Source organism: Triturus cristatus, chromosome 2_1 (genome assembly GCF_964204655.1).
Source record: "Triturus cristatus chromosome 2_1, aTriCri1.1, whole genome shotgun sequence".
NCBI lineage: Eukaryota > Metazoa > Chordata > Amphibia > Caudata > Salamandridae > Triturus > Triturus cristatus.
Window position 1 is genome coordinate 1193942039 of NC_140581.1, and position 20021 is coordinate 1193962059.

The 20021-nt window shown below is 47.4% G+C and overlaps 1 protein-coding gene across 4 annotated transcripts in view; it reads left to right on the plus strand.

The window, feature by feature from the left end:
- HOOK3 (hook microtubule tethering protein 3) overlaps window positions 1–20021 on the plus strand; it is a 1476018-nt gene that overhangs the window by 832455 nt on the left and 623542 nt on the right. For all 4 annotated transcript variants that reach the window (XM_085636641.1, XM_085636638.1, XM_085636639.1 and 1 more), the window contains one exon: window positions 9139–9226. In XM_085636641.1, the coding sequence (XP_085492767.1) occupies window positions 9139–9226 (88 nt within the window). The remainder of the gene's footprint in view (window positions 1–9138; window positions 9227–20021) is intronic.

Consider the following 20021-nt stretch of genomic DNA (forward strand, 5'->3'; position numbering starts at 1 on the left):
AACTCGAGGAAAAATAGAAAGAATCCTGCTTCTTATTGGATATTCTACACTCTACTACATATTGATGCTACTTAATGTCTTGCAGAAGGGCAAAGAAGTATTCAAAGAGGCAGCATCATGCTCCACAAGATCCACATAGAGTAAAGTGTATGTAGGGCCTGTTTCCCTCAATGTCACTGCAGCCAGGTAGAGAGCAAGTAATAGGGTCACTACTGGAATATCTCCAAATAGGGTACAGTGAGACTACCAGGCAACAATAGACTTAAAAGATGCTTTTTTTCACTTCCTGATGAATCCACAGCATTGCAAGTATTGCGGGTTTATGTTGGGTGGAACCCTTTACCAATTTATGGTGCTACCCTTTAGGATTCAGCCTGCTCCAGGGGTCTTTACAAAATGTCTTGCAGTAGTTGGTTATCTCAGAAGGCATGCAATACATGTTATCCATCTTAGTTAACTGGCTAGTGAAAGGTAATTCTTTCCTACAGTGCTAAAAGTGAACCAACACAGTAGTTCAGCTGCTGCACAAATTGTGTGTTTCAGTAAATATCAAGAAATGATCGCCTATCCCTGCACAGAAGAAACTCTTCTTTGGATCCACGTCAATTCTCAGGCTGCCCTGAAATCCTTGCAGAAAAGAGTATGCTAACTTTGCAGGAACAGATTAGTCCTCACCAGATCTCTCAATCTCTGGTTGGGAGAATAGTGGAGATGTTATTTTTTCACACCATTATTAAACACAACCTGGACATTGCCCCTGATCCTCAGGAAAACAAAAGGTGTGCACCAACAAATTAGGTTGAGTTGAATGAATGTATGAGTTATAACCTACACAACTCCCTCAACTTAACTGAAGATAACGTGTATTGGGTACTTAATCTACCTGCCAGAGACCGTCTGGCATTTGGATTTATTGTTTTCGCTACTGGGGACAGGAGTGTTCATTGCTGTTGTTACCTTGGAGGGGCTAAGTCTGTTGCTATTGCCATCGCTGTGTTCACGGAAGGTCTTCGCACGGGACTCAATCACCCAGGAGTCCGTGCGTGCTCACAGCTGTACCGAGGTCTGCCCTCCCGCCACTAACACTTAAAAGACCTCGCGGAACCCGCTGGCGCGGGTCCCGCTTCGCTGCTGGGGACAGGAGTGTTCATTGCTGTTGTTACCTTGGAGGGGCTAAGACTGTTGCTATTGCCATCGATGTGTTCACGGAAGGTCTTCGCACGGGACTCGATCACCCAGGAGTCCGTGCGTGCTCAAAGCTGCACCGAGGTCCGCCCTCCCGCCTATTGGTTCCTGCCCCCTATTAATATTTCCACCCAACGCTGCGCGGGACGCGCGCGGGACGCCAGGACGAAGCCCGGACAAAGGGCGGACAGTCGTGACAGTCCGGGACAGGAGGGGGCAGGCGGGGGTCTAAGAACACTTATGCCGTTTGATGTTCACCCTGTAGGCTGTATCGATTAGTATCATTGCAACCAGGTTAGTAACTGGCGCTGTGGAATGACGTGATTTTCCGGGCTGAAAGCCAAATACAGTGAAAGTTAACAGGTGCGTTGCACATTGTGGGGTTATTTCTGTTAAGTTAGGCAACAGGCTAGGCCCGGTTCATAATGTCCAAAGCCAAACTTGCTTTAGCGACTACTACTATGGATAATTATCTGGTCAAGATGGTTGACAAAATCAACCATGAACGGAGGAAGTCTTTGGGGCGGTCGGGGCCACAAGCCACGACTCCCCCCTCACCTAATCGATCTATTCCTCTGTCTATTTCCAACTAAGACGTTAGTATTCACCCTGACTATATGGATAGTTCCACCCCGGTTGCCCCAATGGATAAAGTGAGCCTAGTTAGTGCAATTCCAGGGGCTTCTAATGACTTGGAATCTAGTCAAGCCACTACTTCAGATCCATTGATTCCCAGCGTGACGGCCTCGAGGCCACAAAGATTATTACGTTCATGTAGGAATAATAGTAAGATTAATCAGCCAAAACGTGGGGGGAACCGTCCCACTAAGAGAGTTGACCCTTTATTGTCCAGTGCTGTTCGTGATCAAAAAACAGCACTGGATGGCTCCACGGTTACTTTAGATAATGAGCAACTTGACTTCTTGATTAATGCCATAGATGTTAAGTTTGATTTACTTGTTAAACCTCTATTGATCAAACTTGACACAATTACAGATGAAGTAGTCAGACTGGGAGGTCTACTGGAATCACATGTTAATGCCTGTACAGGACCCAAAACTAAGGATAATGAACAGGGATTTGTTAAGGCCCCTTCTAAAACTTCTAATAAGGCAACATTGACGGCTAGGAGCACTAATTCAAATCCTTGCCCCTGGGATGCTAGCGAGGAGGTATCTGTTGCATCTAACCCCCCCACGCAGATGTCTGGTCGAACCAAACCTTTTCCCAGCCCAGCACTAAGGAATCAGGCGGGACCTAATATTAAAAGTCCAAATAGTCCACAGCCCGATTTACCACCGGCTTGTGCTCCTTTTGTGGCAGTTCTAACCAATGTTCCCCCAGTTAGAGAGTCTGGAAGTAACAACGACCATAGAGAATCTCATTCCTCATTAAAGAATAAGACCGTGGATTGGCTCCACCGAGAGTGTGGCTTCCCTGTAGCCCTATCAGGGGATATTTTGAGTACTAGAAGAATTAATTGGATAAGTAATTCTCGTAAGAACTGTGGAGGAGATTGTATAGTTATTAACTTCCGAAATCCACAACTTACCTCCACTGTATTGCTTAAAGCCGCATCACTCCCTACACGAGACCAAGGTATCTCTCTACGTCCCCTTGGGTACTTCTATAGGGACTATGATATCCAATCTAATGTTGAGTACAACCGGGGGGGTACAGAGATCTGAATATGCGATATGCGTGCTGACTTTACTGTTACCACGTCCAATAGATTCCAGTCCCTGAGCGGACTTGACTGCAACGACTGACTGGAATCTTTTTTGGCAGACCCAGGGACTGCAGATGCTTCCTTAGGAGAGGGGGGGAGCAGTGCGATCCCTGGGGTACCAGATATTGTGGGGTCTATTGGTAAAAGCGGTTTTATGGCGAATTCTAATAATGACTCTGGTTGCTGTGAAGTAGGGAGATTGGTCCTTGACGGCAGGGAAGGGGACCATCTCACTAAGACCATTTTACCGGCCAATAGTGGCTTGTGCTCAATTGCCTGTTGGAATGTTGCAGGACTTTTACAAAAGGATGCCTGTCTGGGTTGGTTCGATTTTATCAACACTTTTAATATAATTTGTTTGCAGGAAACCTGGTGTCTGGACCCTATTAATTACAATGGTTTCGTTTCCTACCAATTGCCGGCTGTGGCCTCCACTTCGGGAAGAGCAAAGGGTGTGCTCTTAGTTTTGATTTCAGTGGAAGTACCTATCATTGTAAAGAAACATGTATTGATCGGGGTCCATTCCCAGATTCTATGGCTTTATCAGGAGCAAGGTAGAAATATCCTTTTAATACATTTTTATAATAAAATTTTTGATAGTACTAGGCACCAGGTTGTATTTGCTTTGGAGTCCGCATTGGCAGACATTGTTACGAAGAATGACATCGTTTTTGATTTCATTTGGTTAGGGGATTTTAATACTGCTGCGTGTTCCTCCTCCGCCCACAGAGTTTGCGGTTTTGTAAATTGCTTTGGGGAGGGTGTTTCTCACTTTCCCCATAACTCCTACGGCGACTCATTGAATAAAATCTTGATGACTTACGATATGGAATTGCTGGTAAATACGAAAAGTGCCTCTGGAGTAACTATTCCCACATTTATGGGCAGGAATGCAAATACTGTGATTGACTTTATTTGCATTTCCTCAAGCCTTAACCCGTGGTGTACAGCCCCTTTGGTAGTTGATAATTTACTCAGCGATCATAATTGTTTAACTATTGAGGCTGTACTCTGGAAGGTGAAGCAGGGCCCCAAAACAAGTTTAATAGCCAACATTGAACCGCACCGTCCAAATGGAACCAGAATCAGGTGGAAAGAAGATAAAGCAGATATTTTGTCTAACTCCATTATTAAAGACTGTTTTACTGATATTGTTGCTATTTTAGAGAGCGAGGAATTAACAGATGAAATTGTGCCTAAGTTTATTAATATCAACCTCATCATTGATAATAAATTTACTAAATATTTTAAGGGCAAGACATGTCGACAAAGGGGATGGTTTGATCATGCTAGCACCATTGCGCTTAAGGGGCTCAAAGCAGCACTGGCAGCTAACCAAAGAGATAGAATTGCGATTAGGGAGCTTAGAGCTACCTATCAGGCTGCAGTCAAACATAGGAAGGCCGAATTAAGACAAGAGGCATGGGATAAGTTAGATCAGGCAGCCGAAACTTCGGATTCCTCCTTATTCTGGGCTACAGTTAATTGTCCTTTTTTAAAGGATGATGAAATGCCCGAATTGACGGCCAACGTTAGTGCGGAAAGTTGGGTTTCCCACTTCTCCACGATTTTTGACTCGGATAAACCAAGGGATGTGTGTGGAGACGGCTGGCCAGTCGTTCCTTTAGACATATCCATTGCCGAAGTCCAGGATAGTATTACTGCTAGTAGGGGTGGGAAGGCCCAGGGGCCCGCGGGGTGCCCGTAGATGTGTATAAAAAAGAACCGGAGCTATGGGGCCCGCTATTAACTAACGTGTTTAATGTCGCTGTTTGTAATGGTGCCCCACCAACTTGGGAGGAATCCATTATTATTCCTATCTATAAGAAGGGAGAGAGGAGGGACGCAAAGAACTACCGTCCGATCTCCCTTCTTGATTCCTCAGTGAAAATCATGAGTAGGGTGCTTCTGGTTAGACTAGAAGAATGGGCCGAATCGAATAATATATTGGCTAATTCTCAATTTGGTTTTAGGAAGGGACGCGGGACCGTTGAACAGTGTCTTAACCTAGAATTATTAATTGGGAAGTATACGAAGGCCAAGAAAGGTTCCCTCTTTCTCTGCTTCGCAGATTTGAGCAGTGCCTTCGATATGGTGAACCATAACATCTTATGGGTGAAATTACTTGAAATGGGGGCACCTGAGGGCATTGTCTATTTCTTGGCCCGGTTATATGCCAATTTAAGTTCAAGTGTCCGCTACGGCCCAGGAGGGGAGCGCACCCCAAAGTTTAATATTAGGCGTGGCATTAGACAAGGGTGTGTGCTCGCCCCTTTACTTTTTACTCTCTTTATCAATGAGGTAGACTCCGTTTTAAAGACTGTTGCGGCAGATGCACCAAAAATTCACGATTTTTACGTCCCAGTTTTACTCTATGCGGACGATGCCGTGATTTTGTCCAGGACCCCTATTGGCCTACAACGCCTAATGGATAGGTTTTCCCTGTTCATTAAGGAAAGAAAGCTGTTGATTAACAAAACGAAAACTTTTGTTATGGAATGTGGTTTGGGTCGTAATAAACCCCACCCTTATTTTATTGATGGGCATAAGGTGCAAACGGTGGACTCTTTCAATTACCTTGGTATTACTTTTTCTAAGGCAGGTAGTTGGACCAGCGAGATCACCCACGTTAGGGCTAGAATGGCGAAATGTGCCCACGGGGTGTTCAAGTTTGCAACCAAAATAGGGGACAAACGGATTAAAGATATGTTAAAAATCTATCAAATGAGATGTCTCTCAATTGCCCTTTATGGTGCTGGTGTGTGGGGGCATGTTATGGCTGGGAGTCTACAAGCGGAGGAAAATCTCTTCCTTAAAAGACTCCTATGTTTACCTATATCGGCCTCTACCGATTTGGTGCACAGGGAGTTTGGAATTCAACACCTCTCAGATTTAATCGCCCTCAGACCACTAATGCTGTGGCGCGCAATCTGGATAAAGGAAGAGACCTCCTTAAACAGAGCCATCATTAAAGATTGCCTTTCTATTGATAACCATCTAAAGAATCCATGGATCAAATTCGTTACCCGTTGTTTTTCAGAGATTTATGGTCTCAATCTAAGAGGGGATTGTTATGTTGCCTCTAGCCTGTCGAAAAATGAGAGGAAGTCTGTTTTTATGAGCCACAAGTCCGAGAGGCGTGGGAGGGCCAGTGGTAATTTAACTACTTGTTTGCTCTACGGAAGATTTTGTGAGACGGCAGGTTATCAACCGTATTTGAGCTTTGTAACCAGACCATCCCATCGGTTCGTATTGACGAGACTACGGTTTGGGATAGTGCACCATTTGGTGGCCTTTCCATGTACCAAAAAACATCCGATTGGTCCATGCCCATGCGACAGTATCACTGCGCAAAGCACCATGCACTTTTTACTGTTGTGTAAACTTTATGGTAATTTCCGCTCAGCTTTTTTAAAACCTATTTTTAAGAAGTATGGAGTTAGAAATGTACAAGACTCTATGAAACAGTTTTTTAACCCGCCATCTGATGTATGCTTTTTTACTGCTACCTTTCTTCTTCAAGCCATCAAAGCAAGGCCTAGTATGATCTTTTAATTGTTTTTAAAATTGTATTTTACTTGTCTGATTGATGTTTGTAGTGTAAAGGTTTGCTTTTAGGGTTTGTTATTTTGTTTTTTGTATTTACTTGATGGTTGTTTTTGTAATGTAATGTATGTGCTTTTATGGACTTAGTGTTTAAGCTCCGAATAAAGCCTTATGAAATGAAAATGATTGTTTTCATTCTAGCAGCTTTCCTCCACATTTATAAGCATTCAAGAATGTGCACTGTTATTGTTAAAGGCTTTATTTCAAGCCTATTTTACTGCAGATTAAATACAAGAGTACTATAGCAGGCATCCGTGAAAACCTAGTGAATGCATAAACAAAGAATGCAATTGTTATGAAAGCAGGCAGTGTGTATTTTTAAGGATCCCTGCCTAATCTTTAACATCAAACGTTTACAGTCATGCAGGTTCAATATTTAATTCTCAATACGTGCGTCCCAGAACTTAATCTATCTTTGCTAGTCCAAGACCTATCTGCAAGACGAGGTTGGATTTGATGATCATTGGTGTGTCTGTACTCACATTGCTCTGCTGTCTGGAATTTCTCGAAGTCCCAAACTATATCTTGGTGAGAGCTGTGAACAGGTCATTTATACCAGTCATATAATTTATTTTAAGAAAAATAAACCTTGTGATCATGATGTCCTTTCGGGGAAATAACGTAAAAATTATCTTGCACATTCATGTTAAAGTCCAAATCTGTTACTCCTTTTCCTAAGCACATGAATGCATGAACAGACTATATGATAAATGTAATACATTGGAGTGAACATAAGCATCAACGACTGCAAATGTCTAATCTTGCCAAGGTCCTCAGTGAGCAATTAAGGAGCAGCACAACAGGGGACCTCCTAAGCAAGACAAAATATATAACACTGAGACTATTGGGCATGATGGTATCCCATTATTACTACATGCCAGACAACATATGCTGCCATTGCGGTTATTGAGGCAATAGTCATGGGACAAAGGGGAGTGGGATAATCTAGTACATGGTAATACCCAGGGTCAAAAAAACGCTAAAATTATGGATTAAATGGAATATGCTGAAGAGACGATCTATCAGGACACTAATTCCCTAAGTCACCATAACAACGCAGACATCACACACAGACGGAGGTGCTTACATACAAGGGGCTCCAAATAAATGGGTCAGTGGAACACAGATGAAGCCCTACAATACATAAGTGTTCGTGCTAAGGACTGGTTTTTTTTTTAGCCCTGAAGCTTACCAAATACAAATGTAAGACGGGTAAATCATGGTACAAACAACAGTACAACAGCAATGTTTTACTTGAAGAAGTGAGGAGGAACAAACTCATCAACCCTGTGAAAGCTAGCTCAGGACGTTCGGAAACAGTCAATATAGGACCAGGTCATAGTGACATCTGTTCACCTAGCGGGACCGCTAAATGTAGAAGCCGTGAAGCAGAGACCTAGCTATAGCTCAGGAGTGGGAAATGAACTAAGAAGTTTCACAAAACCTTTTTTGCAGACATGAGAACACTAGGCATAAATCTATTTGCAACTGCAAAAAGCACATAATGCAGAGCTTCATATCCTCAATACAACACCAACTCTACTTGAGGGAATACATTCTCTCTGAACTTTTTAGGGATATTTGTCTGAGCTTTTCCCCCTAAGGCTGAAAGTTATCAACAAATGCAGTGTACAAGGGATAACAGAAGTTCTCATAACTTCGATGTGAGCAAAATATATATACCCACCAAGATCAAACACTTTCCTAACAGAGCACTTAAAACCATCCTTTGAACCTTTGCATAACGTAGATTGCAAAGTTAACACTAAAAGCGCTCAATTTTTTGGTGGCTTTCACATCACTGAGAACGGTAAACGAGATGCTGTCCTTACAGGAAATGTACTTTCAAGTACAAGATAGTAATGAGAACTACCCCAAAGTTTATACCCAAAGTCAGATCCAGTTTTTATTTTCAACTACCCGGCTACCTGCTTTTTTTGGTTACATGCCTGTAACAATAGTTTGCAGCATGGAGCTCTTCTAGCTGCACGTCCTACTTCCAGCCCCCATCTCCCTGGTGAAAAGGGCAGCAAAATAATTAAAAATAAACAGATATGCCATAGAACAGGTCAAAATAAATCAGAAAGTAGAGGTGATTCCCTGTGCTTTTGTGATCTTCTGCTCGAAGTCATAAACCTTGCGTATAGTTGTCCCCAAAAGAAAAGCTTTACTAAGTCAGGTCCTCCTGACCCAATCACTGAATGCCAGAAAAATGTAACGCATGTGAAATAAGAAGAGTTCCATATTGCAAAATTATAGTCATGTAAGTATCCAGTTTCTTTGAATGGACACGTCTTAGATTTGAAGAACTTGTTGTTTGTGGATCCTACTATAAAGTAAGCCACTTGCCTATCAGCAAACTAAAAAATTTACTTCACAGATGCTGTTGCCTCACCTAACACCTTAATACTAAACTGAAGTTCCTCTGGTTTATTTTCATGACTGTGAAAAAGCCCAGTTAAAGTAGTGAGTGGCACTGCATGTTTGTTGGGAGTCCATACATTCTAAATTAATAGTTTAAGGATAAATCATTTGTGGAACAATATTTAATATTTCATTCAGCGGCATGTGTTCTTTTTATTTTAACATATTCGATTTTCTTCCCATTGCCTTCCCAGAGATTAAGATCAGAAAGGGATTCTTTAAAAGAAACTATTGAAGAACTACGATGTGTTCAAGCACAAGAAGGCCAACTGTCAAATGCAGGTAATTGCTAAATATGTAAAACCTAACGGTTATTAATCACTAAAACTAGAATGTATTGTAAGGGTCTGGTTGTTTACTATCTTGACAGATAATTGTGTTGATCGCATCAATGTATTAAACATTATGCTTTTATTCTTTATGCTGCCACAACAATTTGAGTACAATCACTAAATACATGCAATAGTGGGAAATGTGATTATATGTTTAAAAAAAGGGAGTGTCTGTTCACCAAGACTTCTAGTGGGACTGCAGGAACAGGGCACTTAAGAACAGGCAGTCAAAGCTAGGTCAAGCGAGAGCCTGTCAGTTTGGCAAAGGCTGAGCTGGGCCAAGGCCTGTGGATTTACTTTTAGATTCCTGTTTATATTTCAAACTATGTGTTACTTTTAGGTATTTCTATTAGTGCTTTGGTTTGTGTTTGTCTTTTATTTGGAGGTTTCTGAAAAAGAACGTGAGAAAAGCTAAAGCTTCCATACTACCTGTATGAGAGTGGAATCTGACTAATGGTTGCCCCCAACTTTTTGCCTGGTATTTGAGTGGTTTTTGACTAGTCTGGCTGGGATCCTGCTATCCAGGACCCCTGCCTATCTGCTTTCTCCCTAAAACTGATGTGAGTACTCTAGGTACAAACCTAATTGGATGCTGGACATGCCCTACCAGTCCCTTGTAGAGGTACCCTAGGTACCCAGGGCATGGGTCCCCCAGTAGGCCTACCAGGGCTGAAGCACTTATTGTGCCACCCTGGGACAGCCATACAAACTGACACCACCAGACCACTACTGTAGTCTGGGTAAGGTGGTGCTAGCACCCCTTACAGGGATGTAGGTACCCTATATCCCACACCATTACAACACATATACTCTCATAGGTCACCCCTATGGCAGGCCCTGGTAATCCTACAGGGCTGGGTGCTGAGGTATGTGTGAGGGGGGACCCCTACATGAGTAGGGCCTCTCTGCAACCTTCGTAAAATCGTTACTGGGTTGTTTGTAGTGTAGCCATACCATATACTCTTAACCGCATTATAAGTAAATCGCGTCATCGCGATAACTTGAGAATGGCTACACAGACCCATATCGTGTTTGGTGTCAAACATGTAGGAATCATACCCCCAGTCCAGCCATGGGCATGAGGGTACGATTCCCCCTTGCTAGAAGGGCGATATGGGAAAAGCGGTAGAATTTAGACACCAATTTAAAAGTGCACAAGTTACACAAAATGGCTACTGCCCGCCACCTACACGACCCTGGCTGGCTGTTGCTGGGGAAAACCCCAGCCTCGCCAGCTGGACAATAGGGCTCCTGTGGCAGGGAGGTGCTAGCATCTCCCCAGACAGGATAATGTGGATTGGAACAGGGTGGGTGCACCAAATGTCCTTTCAGAGTTGCACGTAGGCAGCTGCAGAGACCTAATTCTGCATACACCGCATGGAACCGGTTCAGGGGCATCCTGCCCCTCGCCCAGGCGGGAAACACACAAAGGGGAGAGGGTGTAGCCACCCTTTCCCGCCTCACCAGCCATTGGTGGACACTACTCTGGACACTCCCCTAATCTTGGGGATAAAGGTGAATAACGTGGCCCCAGAGCCTCAGATTAATTTGGAACTTTACAGAACCTACCTTCGACGAGCTGCTGCCCAGCTGACGGAAGAAATCTCCCTTGGGATAAAGGAGTTATCCCCCTGCTTGGCAGGCACCTGAAACACTGCAAGTGACCCGGTTGGAACTTCGCTGCTCTCACGAACTTCGACGACTTCCAGAACCCTTGAGGTGGGTTTCCAGCGCATCCCAGAGGCCAGTGAGTGTGCTCAACGAGTTTGGGCACCGTGGACCGCGTGGGTGCCGAGATCCCCAATACCCTGAGACCCCGGCCTCTTCTTGCATAGCACACGACCCTGACCAGTGGGGAAGTCGTGCTTTGGCCCGTTTACGAGCCAACCACTCTACAGCAATTGTGCCAAAGACCAGCGCCCTAGCCCCCTCCGGTGGCCCGTGGGTGCCCTTTTACGCACTCCAAATTGCCGCCTCCCGCAGTCCCTTGTCTCTCGACTTGTGGGCCCTAGCGGAGGTCTATCTTTGAAAACAAGAGTTCCCCTGGTTGCTCCAGGCCTGCTCTACAGTCTCCTCGAAGGAGACCTCTCCCAGACCTCGTGGATCTGCACTGTAGCTGATTTGTTTATTCTTCGTGGGTTGCGGTTGCCAAGGCTTAGTGGATCCAATCCGGACACTAACACCGCAGCGACCCTCATCCGACGTGGGACAGTCGCCCTCCGGAAGCTGACCTTCCTTGAAGCCTCCCGGAGCCCGTGGCTGCAGATCCAAGCAACAGCACCTCTCACCTGAAGCACCCGACATCGAAGGGCTCCTTGCTTTGAGCCTCCTGGTCACTTTGCCGTGACCCAGACTCTGTCCCCTCTGCTTTCAGGTTCTTCTCTACAATCTTCACATCGTTGATCTTCACGGCATCATCGACGCTTTTGGCTAGCAGTACTTTTGACTACTTTTCCATTGAAAATCAGCCCGCGACCCGACACCAGAATCGACCTATGCACCCGGCTTCCCTGGGGCAGGTAACAGTGGTACTACGGTACTCTCGAGGTAGTGGGCTCTTCAAAAGCTTAAGTCTAAAGTTTTAACTTTGTACTCCTGCTAGAAGTATTTTTAATCTGTTTATTTCAAACCGCAACATTCTCCATAGGCTAACATTGCGATCCCGATAGCAGCTCTTTGCACTGCACGCGTCTCCCGTGGGTCCCCTTCCTCATAACTGTGGGTGGATTCTGAAGGGGCAAGCGATCCTGAATGCCCTAGGCATTGCCTGTAGAATTGTCGTGGTTCTTATACCACTATTTTAGTAGATGGTTTGGTCCCCCCCTGGGGCCCATTGATTTCTGTGCTATTTATTGTGTTTATAAATGCTTGTTTGAAGCGTAACTTTGCCACTAGTCACATAAAGTGACTGTGGGATTCTGTCTAGAATAAATACATATATTTTATATATATACCTGTGTGGGCTACTCTTTCATTTGGTTATTCAAGAGGTTATTATGGTAAAACAATAAGCTTAACACTCCTTCAAGACTTAGCCTGAAGGCTGCTCTCCACAGCTACCACTAGGATAGCTTTCTTTAAAGGTTGTCTTAAACCTATCATCAATAAGAGTCGAATTGGACTGGTGCAAGGTGTCCCTATAACTAGGAACAGCATATGCCAGGCCAACTTCTCACACTACCCCTGTGGACCAAAAAGGCAATTGCTAAAGAAACAGACCCTTGCCTTCGAGTAACATTTGACTTACTGAGGTTGAGTAGCTTATTAATGAGGTTAAGTAGTTTCTTTTTTGCCAAGACTGTTTTAATTATTTTTGAAATTTATTGTAAACCAAAACATTGGAAGAAGATACAATATCAAACTACACATATAGACAACGTTTAGTTGCAGATCCCACAGACATTCACTCTTCATGCACCATTGATGACCAAAAAAACATGAGTATCCTGCACTTAAATTGCTTTATACTAATCCGTATCTGTCAGGTTGTTTTCCATAGTAAATATATTTCTTGTGACATCCATTCCATATTGCTCGTTAAGAGTCCCAAAAGATCGCCAAAGTGCCAGTGTTCTAGGTTACAAAGAGTCACATTGTAGGTAATCCATGAAGAGTTTACAAATGCTATTTAATCTAGGTCAATCAGTCATTTTGTAAATTGTAGATACATTTTGCCTCACCTTCAGTGATCGTTTACCAGTAGGGAGAGGCCTTTTTCTAGTTTTCCCGTTGCATGCATACATGTATGTGTTACTTGCATAGTGCATACCTAGCCAAGAGGTAGCGGAGCACTGTACAGGGTCAAAGGCAAGGGTACAGTCAGTGAATTATTGTCAGTTACTCGTTTTTAGGAGCAAAAGTGTACTGGTATTGCATCATGATGTAGTGTTCTTTAAAGACATGCTTCATCAGCTCTTTTGTAAAGTGGAGCAGTGTTGGGCAGACCTAATGGACACAGATATGTTGTTCCAGGTATTGGGTGCATAGACAGAGCGGCCTGTTTTTTAAATGTGGTTTTTTACACTTATTAGTCTCCAGTATGACAGTGCCCTGGCTGCGGGTATTCCAGACATGGTGAGATTATCCACCAGAGAGAGGTGCAGGTTGTGATACCTTGGTAAATAATATGGCTATTTTGAAAAGATGTGTGGGCCAGCAAGGAAAGCAAGTGGAGTTTAATCAGGATAGGGGGGATTTAATCAAATGTCTTCAGGCCTCTGATGAAATGTGATATGACATGTAGTGTAGTGTTTGGGGATCAGCATCTAGCTGGGCGTTTATACCATGGAGATGCAAGGGTACGGTGTTTTTTTGCCCTGTTTATACTTTAGGAACAGTGAGGTGTACGTTCTAGTATTTATCAGGGCACCATACACCTCTTGCCTTGCTGACGACCTTGTTTTTATGGTGGAATGCTATTTTCCCTTCAAGTCCCTCATTCAGTACGTTGAGTTCTCTTGCTATTTTCTTTGATTCACCATACGCAGCACACTATGCTGGCTGCCTTGTTTTTGTCCTGGTTCCTTGTATTTTGGACAGATTCGTTTTCTCCCTTCAAGACCCCCCATACAGTATTGTCAGCACTCTAGTTCTTTTTCTTGATGCAAACTACCTTGGCACCATGTTTTTTTCCTGGTTCGGGACTTCAGCATGCACACACCACGATTTGTTTGAATACTGCTTATTGGTGCCATTCCTATCTGAAAGAGACACGTTAGTGATAGATTCTTTACCTTAGAATATCCCCAGGCGTCAGACTGGCTCCGGAAAGTTTTGCTAGCAGTACCCCTGCGCGTCAGTAGGTGGCGTCGTGCAGCTCTGCGTCAGTTGCAGGAGTCGTAAGCGCCGAGATGACGTACACGGAGACTACTTCGGGGCCACCCATGCGCGCTGACGTCAGTTCTTTCTTTTTCCACGCCAGCAAGCGCAGATCTGGTTGGAGCACGTACCTTAGTCACTTTTTGACTACCCTTTTTGAGACTTTTTGTCTCCTGTACTCCTTGGTGCACGTAGGGATGCCTGGATTTAAGTCTTGTGGGGCCTGCCATTGCAATATGTCGGTGGTGGACCCCCACCATGTCTGCCTCTACTGCCTGGAGACGGACCACGACTCACGGTCCTGTCGGGACATGGCCCTGAAGGCCTTGAGGGAGCGGCGCTGGAAGCTGCTGAAGGTCCGGCACTCGTCCCAGTGCCGTTCCAGGTCCCGTTCCCGGGAACGCTCGCGGGCCCGCAGTCATCGCTCCTCGGGCTCCAAGTCTTCACCCTCGGATTCGGGTAAGAGACGACACAAAAAGAAGTCGAAGAAGCGAGTTCACTCTCCGACGTCCCCCCATCGGTCCTCAGATGCGGACGAGGGGGACAGGGGTTCTGCCCCTGCAGCTCCTTTGGAGCCTGGGAGTCCCGCGGCCTACCCACCTTATCCGGGTCCGTAGGCGACTCCCGAACAGGTGCAAGAATTTCTTGCTACCATGGACCACCTCTTTAGGCCCGGCGTGCCTTCGGGTTCTGTGTCCAGATCCTGTTGGGCCGCCGGTGGATCCAGCTTCGGCGCCACAGGATCCTGCGCCATTGGCTCTAGCCCCGGCACCACACGGTCCAGCGCTGCCGGCTCCGGCCCCAGCACCCTTGCCCAGGTTACAGGACCATTTTGTTCTGGCCTGGGATCCGCATTGGGACGCAGTGCCGGCTCGGCCGGCTCTGTTTCCGACGCCGTTTGTTCCTTCCCGGACCCAGCTCTGCCGCCGCGGTCTGTTCCCCATGCCACTGAGGTGGAGGAAGACTGGGAGGGGTCCGAAGACCCTCTCGCCCATCAGTGTGACTCCGAGTAAGACTGGGTGGACGACTTGGGGGATTCCGGCGATCTTGACGTCTCCTCTGACCTGGGGTTTGCCTAACCCCTGCCTACCATGGAGGAGGGCGCCTCCTACACGATGGTGCTCCGTCGGGCAGCTGAGGTCCTCACCCTTGATCTCCCTACGGTGGCCCTCAAAACTAATCTCCTCACTGAGGTGCTGCAGACGGCGTCCACTTCGTCGGAGCCCCTGCTCCCATTTAACGACCCCCTCACTGACGTCTTGTTGGGCACTTGGTCGCGGCCAGCCACAGGGGCCCTGTGGATAAGAATGTCGCCAGGCGTCACCGCCCAGCGCCTGGTGACCCCGCTTTTCTGACCACTCATCCTACGCCTGAGAGCCTGGTTATCCAATCCTCGACGTCACAGAGTGCCTTTCCCACGGCTCCGCCGGATAAGGACTCTAAGAAGCTGGAACAGTTTGGTAAGCGGTTGTTCTCTTCGGGCCAGCTTGGGGCTGTGGTCAGTGAACACCGCCTGCTTATTGGGCCGCCATTCCCACATGGCGTGGGATACAGTTGCACAGGTGTTGCCTCAGTGTCCTGAGGCGACCCACGCTGTGCTGTCCCAAGCTGTTGCTGAGGGTAAATATGCGGCTAAGTTCGCCATTCGGTTTAGTTTGGACATCGCGGACTCACTGGGTAGGGCGATTTCTACGACTGTGGCGCTTCGTCGCCACGCCTGGTTGAGATCTACCGGGTTCCCGCCAGATGTCCAAAGCTCGCTCATGGACATGCCCTTTGATGGCACTCACCTGTTTGGCGATAAGGCTGACAGTGGACTGGAGCGTTTTAAGGATTCACGAGCCATGGCCAAGTCCTTGTGTCTTTTTGCAAAAAGCCCGGCCACTCCTGGTTTTCGTTCCTTTCGTGGTCACGACAGAGGCGCCCAGGCGCGTTCCTTCAGCAAGCCTGTGCAGAACCAGCCTCAGCGCGGCCGCGGACCCAGCTTCTTTAGGGGCGGGTCTGGGAATCAGCGTAGGGGTCAGTCCACCTCCGCTGCTTCTACCTCCAAACCTTCCTAATCTGAGCTTTGTGGAGCACCCCACGCCAGTGGGTGGCAGGATCCGCCACCACCTCCCCCACTGGTGCGATATCACATTGGACAAGTGGGTGTTGCAGATCATCCGCAGGGGTTACTCCCTTCCCTTTCAGTCCTCCCCTCCAGCCATGCAACCTTGGTGCCACCGTATGTCGGGGGATCACTTGGTACTTCTCCAGCAGGAAGTCACGGCACTCTTGGCCAAGGTGGCCATCGAGTGCATTCCTGGCGTGGAAGTAGGGAGTGGTTGTTATTCCCACTACTTTCTGGTCCCCAAGAATGACAAAGGGGGCCTGCGTCCCATCTTGGACCTCCGGACCGTCAATCTCTTCCTCTGGAAGGAGAAGTTCAAAATGCTGACTCTGGCTCACGTCCTGGCTGCCCTCGACCCTGGTTTTTGAAGGCGGGCTCACCCCAGGCAGTCGTCCACCACCTTCAGAATACGGCCGACCTCCTGCATTTGCTGGGGTTCGCCATCAACGTGCTGAAGTCGCACCTGAGTCCCTCTCAGAAGCTCCCCTTCATCGGAGAGGTTCTGGATTCGACGCTGTTTCGGGTTTATCCTCCCGAGCAGCGAGTCTGGGATATTCAGGCTATGATTCTGATCTTTCAGCCTCTGTCCCAGGTTTCAGTCAGGATGACCCTCCGGCTTCTGGGCCTGATTGCCCCCTACATCCTGCTGGTGACACATGCCTGATGGCATATGTGGGCTCTGCAGTGGGACCTGAAGTTCCAGTGGGCGCAGCATCAGGGCAACCTGTCCGATCATGTCCAGATCTCGGAGGGCACTGCACGGCAATTGCAGTGGTGGCTCACGAATCGCGACTTGGTCAATGGCAGAGCCCTCTCCCTTCCCCAACCGGAGCACACAGTGGTGATGCATGCGTCCCTCCTGGGATGGGGAGGCCACTTGGGAGAGGCGGAGATCAGAGGCCTCTGGTCTCCGGCGGAGTCCCGGCTCCATATCAATCTGTTGGGAGTTTCGGGCGAACCGACTTGCACTGAAGGCATTCCTTCCCTCTGTCCGGGGAAGTGTGGTGCAGGTGTTCACGTACAACACCACCGCCATGTGGTATTGCAACAAACAGGGCGGGGTGGGGTCCTGGACCCTATGTCAGGAGGCTCTGCGCCTCTGGACATGGCTGGAACATCAAGGCATCACCTTGATGGTTCAACACCTGGCAGGTTCTCTGAACGCCAGGGCGGACAAACCCAGCCGCCGGTGCTTGATCGATCACGATTGGCGTCTGAGCTCGGACGTGGTGCAAGGTCTCTTTCAGCAGTGGGGAGAGCCTTGGTTAGATCTATTCGCCACCGAAGAGAATGCGCAATGTCTTCAGACCTGCGCGTTGGAATTTCCAAGGCAAAAGAAACAATTGATGGACGGAATACTGGACAATGCAAACATTCACCCCCAGTCACAAATATCTGAGTTTAATCCATCATTCTTTTGCTCACCACACCACCCCAGTTTGGACCCAGCTATATGGATCCTTCTTTTGCTCACCACACCACCCCAGTTTGGACCCAGCTATTTGAGGTTCAAACTGGAATGGCATGGTGAGCAAAAAAACGATGGATTTAGGCCCAGATCTCTGTACTGGGGTGAATGTATGACATTGTTCTGCATTCTGTCCATCAACTGTTGTTTTTGCATTTGTCACCCCGAGTGGGACTGGTATTGTCAGACGTGAGTCCCGTGCTCTCCATGCCACTGGAATCAAGCTATCCTGGCTGAAGAGGGGTGAATCCCCGAAACCAGTCCTAGGAGGCTGGTTTCCAGTCCAGGGAGGACCTGGCTTGGCAGTTCGGGCTGGACTGTTCCCATGAGGCACAGGGTCAAGACTGATTTGCATATGGCTAGGTTCAAACTGGAATGGCATGGTGAGCAAAAAAAACGATGGATTTAGGCCCAGATCTCTGTACTGGGGTGAATGTATGACATTGTTCTGCATTCTGTCCATCAACTGTTGTTTTTGGAATTTCCAAGGCGGCACTCGCTAGGCGACGCTTTTCGTCGCGAGTGGAGTTGCGGTCTATTGTACGCCTTTCCGCCTACACCACTTCTGCCCAGAGTGCTGAAGAAGATTCGGCGCAACCGGGCCCAAGTCATCCTTGTGGCTCCGGATTGGGCACAAAGATACTGGTATCCCGAGCTACTCAGCATGGCGATTGATCCCCCGATCCGACTGCCTCTTCGGGAGAATCTTCAGTCGCAGCAGCAGGGGACGGTACTCTACCCGAACCTGTCCAGCCTCCACCTCCATGCGTGGAGATTGAGCGGCGACAGTTGACAGCTTTCGATCTTCCTCCCGAAGTCTGTGATGTCATTCTGGCAGCTAGGCGTCCCTCCACTAAGACGGTATATGCCTGCCGGTGGAACAAGTTTGTGGCATGGTGCGCAGCAAAGTCTGTGGATCTCCTTTCTGCCACTCTTTCTGAGGTCCTTCTGTTCCTCCTGTCCTTGGCCCGACAGGGCTCTGCTCTGGGCACTATCAAAGGTTATCTTTCGGCTATCTCCGCCTTTCTGAGGCTTCCAGATCACCCTTCCCCCGGTTGTTACCTGTTTCCTGAAAGGCATTACGCACACGTTTCCTCCTGTGCCGTTCATAATGCCTCAATTGCACTTGAATCTTGTCTTGACCTATCTGATGTGCGCTCCCTTTGAGCCCCTTCATACCTGTCCTTTGTATCTTCTCACTCTTAAGACAGCTTTCCTGGTAGCTGTCACCTCTGCCAGAAGAGTGAGTGAGCTCCAGGCTCTTTCTTCCAAACCTCCTTTCCTTTCTGTTCATCTGGACAAGGTGTTTTAAGGATCCGTCCTTCTTTTTTGCCAAAGGTTGTCACGCCCTTCCACATCGGGTAGACCATCACTTTGCCCACCTTCTTTCCGCCTCCGCATCCTTCAAAAGAGGAAGAGAGGCTCCACTGTCTGGCCCAGAACGTGCGCTCTCATTCTACCTGAAGCGCACACAACAGTTCCGGGTGCATGACCAGCTCTTTGTTGGCTACGTGGGCGCCAAAAAAGGTCGGGTTGTGCACAAACGTACCTTCTCTCAGTGGGTCGTTCTCTGCATCAAGGCCTGTTACTCGTTGGCTAAGAAGGAGACTCCTGTGGGGCTGCGTGCCCATTTTACCAGGGCAACAGCAGCCACTACAGCCTTGGGACGTGCCGTCCCCTTGCAGGACATTAGTCAGGGAGCTACGTTCGCCTCGCTGCATACGTTTACCAAGCATTACTGCCTTGACAGTCAGGTCCGGAGAGACGGCTTCTTTGGCCGTTCTGTTCTCCCTGACTTTCTGGTGTAATCTATTCGCAGACCCACCACCGGGGTTGGTATTGCTGGGGTATCTATTCTAAGGTAAGGAATCTATCACTAACGTGTCTCTTTGAGATGCACTAGTTACTACTTGTGTAACAATATGTCTGTAAGAAACATTAGTTAGTGATAGATTCCTTACCGCCCCACCCATCCTCCCCGTTCTGTGAACTGATTTCTAGGGTTAAGGTCATTCCTTTCAGGGCCCTAGTTTCTTGGCACCAGTGGTCAGTTTCTTGCATGGCTCGGAGTTCCTGGCTCAGAAATTCGTGTACAGAACTGACGTCAGCGTGCATGGGTGGCGCCTAAGTAGTCTTCGTGACGTCATCTCAGCGCTTACGATGCCAGCGACAGACTCGGAGCCGCACGACGCCATCTACTGACGCGCAGAGGTACTGCTAGCAAAACTTTCCGAATCCAGTCTGACGCCTGGGGATATTCTAAGGTAAGGAATCTAAAGTAAGGAATCTATCACTGACTAATGTCTCTTACAGATATATAGTTACACAAGTAGTATTTTTCTTACAGTT